The following is a 5,000-nucleotide window of genomic DNA, read 5'->3' as shown; positions in this document are numbered from 1 at the left end:
ATGCGTATATTATGCTCTGTCACCTACTTTACTTTTGACTTTTGCTTTCGTTCTCTCTCTCTCTCTCTCTGGCTCTCTCTCTCTCTCTCTCTCTCTCTCTCTCTCTCTCTCTCTCTCTCTCTCTCTCTCTCTCTCTCTCTCTCTCTGTCTCCAGGTGAAGCAGCATGAGGAGCGTGTGTGTGAGTTGTCTCTGCAGCTGCAGCAGTGCCAGTGTGTGTGTGAGGAGCGCGGCCGGGAGCTGCAGACCCAGCAGGAGCGGCTGGAGGCCCAGAGAGCCGAGGCGGACGCCCTGCACCAGGAGGTGGCCAGCAAGCAGCAGGAGGTACGGTACTGTATTGAGGATACTGTAACATTGCCATCCATATCTGTACAGGGTAACGACCGACGAGTATGTACGATATTGTAATATTGCCATCCATATCTGTAAGGGATAACGGCCGACGAGTATTTACGATACTGTAACATTGCCATCCATATCTGTAAGGGGTAACGACCGACGAGTATGTACGATATTGTAATATTGCCATCCATATCTGTAAGGGATAACGGCCGACGAGTATTTACGATACTGTAACATCACCATCCATATCTGTACAGGATAACGGCCGACAAGTATGGACGATATTGTGACTTTGCATAAATATCTGTAAGAGATAAAGGTTGACGACTATGGAAGATACTGTAACACTAATAGCACTGGTGGGGTGGCGTGCGCGCCAATATCTTTTTCTGAGTTTTTCGCTCGGTGCGTAATTCCAAGAACAGTATGGAGAAAAGGAAGACAGGAGTCACACGCAGGAGCTGAATGCCAAATCAAAAACTGTATTAGACTTTCAAACTGGGAACACTGATGATGGGCTAGACCCGAAACGTTTGTCCCTTGTCTGTCGGTTTTATTTACTTTTTTCGGCTTTGTTTAATACAGTTTTTGATTTTGCATTCAGCTCCTGTGTGCGACTCCTTTCTATCTTTTCGCGATAGTGTAACACTGACGCGAGTGTACAATATGTGAGAGGGTATGATGCCCTGTACCAGACCATGGCCTGCAACCAGCAGGAGGTACTGTATGGAGGACACTGACTGTAGCATTGCTATCGATATATTGCTAGTGTGTGTGTGAGTGTGTTTTTGACGCCCTGCACCAGAGCATGGCCAGCAAGCAGCAGGAGGTACAGAGGATACGATTATGATGCTACTGATTCAAAAATTATGCCACTGATGAGATGTTTCAACATGCCAGTAGGTAGTTGTGAGTGTGTGTATGACACCCTGCATTCGGGAACTTCGAAGATACCTTATGAGCATAGGTGGAAGATATGAGCATAAGTCGAAGATATGATTTTCTCAAACACACTGTGACACCCCATCAAGACTGGTCTGGGAGAGAAATAGGGCCCGGACACTTTTGGCTTAAAGGGACACTGTGCAGGAAATGGTCAAAAAAGGTACTGCAACTATGCTGCTCGTTGAAACTGTGTCGCCTATTGCCAAATTTGACCTTTTCATGATAGTTTACTAAGTAATAAACTAATATTTTCTAGTATGGCCCATGTACAGTCATTTTTGCAGCTAAAAATGGCTATTTCTGGAAATTCAAAATGGCGGACCATGGAGAAGATCCCCCTTTTCATGTATGAAAAGGCCATTTTTTCCAGTCATAATGAATACTTGGAATTTCATGTTGGTGGTAAATATTCATGAAAAAGGTAACATTAGTGAATGGGTAGCATGAATTCTGGAAATAAACAACTAAAAATCTCACACAGTGTCCCTTTAGAGCTCATAATTAGTGGCGCAGAACTGACTCACCAGTGGGCCCTGCTCCCTCGTGGGCCCTTTTTATCAGAAATGTTTTTTAAAAAATCTGAAAATAGGGGCCCACGAGGGAGCAGGGCCCACCGGGAAAAGCCTGCTATGCCAGAATGCCAGTCCAGCCCTGCACCCCATGCATTCATCTCCTGAATAGAAGATGTTAGGCAGTCAAATGGAAAAACAAGAATTTGAAAGCATCAACTTCCTGGCCAAACAAAGTTATCGAAAACATTTTGAAAATGTTGCTTGAAGTCATGTCAATCAAATTTTCTGCAACAGATGAACGTGTCTGTCTTCTCTTCTGAAACCGAAACACTGAAAATAGTGCTGGGCAGTACAAACATAGTTTCAAACTTTGTGTTATCTAACATTTACCACCCACATCAATTCCTTGATCTTTAATAAGCATGTCACAGTAATGAGCATATTAGCTGTCCTGCTGAAAAAAAACAAAAAAAAACATGTCATTTAGAGAATGAATTACGTCTTGGGAAGTCATGACAGTAATGCCTGTCGTCAATACACTGACTTGAGAGACCCCGCAGTTATGCGTGTTAAATAAAACGCATGTGTACTGTATGTCATCTCTTCGTTAGCTCCAGTCCCTTGACACCCCTTTACACCATCCTGCCGCTCCCCATCTGCTAACGGAAAAACAGACAGAACTACAAAGGAAGTCACTTCGCTAATGTGTCACAGTGTGCAGAACCTCTCTATGCTTAATGGCCCTACCAAACAGCAACCATTAGGGTTTCCACCGTATACTGTAATGTACGTATATATGCATAAATACATTGATTACCCATGGAATTGAAACTTTGAAGTTCTGCAAGAAAGTTTTCCATGGCTACGGATGCCGCCATTAAGTCCCACATATAGCCAGAGGCAATGTGACACAGTGTACGGTCTATGTCGTGCAGGAAACATCTTTATTTTTTATGAGACTAGACAACAGTTGGTTACAAAACCACCAACCGATGATATATTTAATGCGCATTTTAACTACGGCGTCTGAGCACTACAAAACATGTTTGCAGCTGTTCTGAAAAGGGTTATTGGAGACAGACGTGGCTACATCATTGTGATTCGCTAAACACTCCCTCATGTCTTATCAAAAATACTGTAAACAAACATGGGCCTCGGAGTCGCCTATCTATTTTGGCATACACACACAAGGCCATCGCATTGTCTTTCCTCTGGCTTTAATCTAAATCAATATAAACTCACACACTCCCAAGCACCCGACTTTGCACAACACACACACACACACACACACACACACACACACACACACACACACACACACACACACACACACACACACACACACACACACACACACACACACACACACACACACACACACACACACACACACACACACACACACACACACACCGTAACTTCCCTCTGTGTTTTATCTAAAACATTGTAAACACACAAAGTCCAAATACTGCTTGTTTTGGGTGGATTCAGCGGTCAGTCTCGTGCCTTTTAAGGCTGATGCTTTTCCTATTAGCTGGAACGGCTATTGGAAAGAATTTAATCAAATAAAAGGAGTCACCGATTGTTTTTAAGCCTCCGGTAGTGGATCTGGCATGTTTTGTCTTGTGTTTGCAACACATGTGTAGCACGCAGAGACATGCCCACTGACATCAACCAACGTCTACTACAAAAGTGCGGCTGTTTAACAAATATGTGGTGGTGCAAAAAATAAGGGTCACATTTTGAATGCTTATACATGTAGGTATATTGTATTGTAATATGTTAACAGACCGACATTTTTCATAGATGGATAAACCGACAAAGTGTTTTGTAATTGAAATGGTACAGAAATTATAGTTGTACTTTCTATTTGGGAAGTCCTGTGTACAAAGTACCAGTAATGTGAAAGTCAAACCTGAAACTTATAGTAACTTTTTTTTTTGCGAAGCAACTATCAGTTCATCATGTACCAATTGATGTGTCAGGCACATATCTAATGTAGCTTGAAATAAATAAATAAATAAATAAATAAAAGATGATAGCCCAAACGCTTCTCGTTGATGTCTCCATGACAGACCGACGCTCTGAAGAGCAAGCAGGAAGCTCTGGAGAAGGAACTAGAGGCTGCCACCTCTGAGGTATGTCAGCACTACCCATATTTAAGACTGCTAATGTTTTCTTTTTATGTATTTATAACTCGGGACGTACATTTGAAATTAAAGAGTTTAGCTGAAGAACGTCGCTGACGAATTGAGGGTAAGAGTGAGTGATGGCACCGTCACTGGAGACATGTATTTAAGCTGTCAAGATGACGGCTCTCTCTCCTAGCCCGAGTGGTGTTTCCGTGGTGACAGCTGAGCACAGCCGCCGGTATCTGGTAGTTAGCAGATACGATGTGTGTGTAAGCCTAGCGCTGTAACGAGGGGAGAGAAATGACTGAACCTCTATTTAAGTGCCATCTCTGGAGCTCTCAATCTGGAGCTCTGCTGCTGCAACCACATGTAGTATCTACAGTACTCGGTGATGGAAGGCCTGCCAGTACCACACCTAACAGACCGTCAGCCATTATCAATTTACGACTCCCTTGCAATGCCATGTTCAGGCTGTTGGCTTGCCAGCTTTTGTCTTCAGTAGGTAGGAAGGGAAGGGTAGGGTGGGTGTGGGGAGGTTGGGAAAGGTGGAGCCAGCCAGGGTGACACATGGCAGGCAGGGTGTGGTTGAGCAGGGTGGGGTGAGGTGGTGTATGTCATCCTCTAGGTCTGACTAGCTGATGCAGTAGCCTAATATGGGTAGATGGGTAATGAGAGAGAGAGAGAGAGAGAGAGAGAGAGAGAGAGAGAGAGAGAGAGAGAGAGAGAGAGAGAGAGAGAGAGAGAGAGAGAGAGACTTGGAAGGGATGGCTGCCTGGCTAGCGGACTCCTCCTTTGGCAGGCTTAGAAATGCAATCCAGATGGGCCCCGGGGTTGGAGCCGCCTCAGCTGACAGGGAGTCATTTCCCCGACTGCAGCCAACTCCGAGGCCAAGTCTGGTGGGGATCCGGGATCTGGTCGTTGGGGTTTGAGAACACCGACACCGCACCACATCGGCGACACATGTGGGATCACATGACCAGGCGATTACTAGAAAACGCATGACACGAGGACGATTGAGAGCCAGTATGCAGAAACACATCCCTGTGGTCATCTGCCGCAGAGCTTAGCAGT

At 44.7% G+C, this 5,000-nt stretch overlaps 1 protein-coding gene across 1 annotated transcript in view; it reads left to right on the top strand.

Moving 5' to 3' along the window:
• Positions 1-5,000, top strand: part of LOC134455290 (trichohyalin-like) — a 201,079-nt gene that overhangs the window by 151,573 nt on the left and 44,506 nt on the right. Inside the window, exons 25-26 of the mRNA XM_063206311.1 lie at positions 155-322; positions 3,873-3,935. Of these exons, the coding sequence (XP_063062381.1) occupies positions 155-322; positions 3,873-3,935 (231 nt within the window). The remainder of the gene's footprint in view (positions 1-154; positions 323-3,872; positions 3,936-5,000) is intronic.

This window comes from Engraulis encrasicolus, chromosome 9 (genome assembly GCF_034702125.1).
Source record: "Engraulis encrasicolus isolate BLACKSEA-1 chromosome 9, IST_EnEncr_1.0, whole genome shotgun sequence".
NCBI classification, from domain to species: Eukaryota; Metazoa; Chordata; class Actinopteri; order Clupeiformes; family Engraulidae; genus Engraulis; species Engraulis encrasicolus.
Note: the sequence above shows the minus strand (reverse complement) of the source record. Positions and strands in the feature narration are given on the sequence as shown.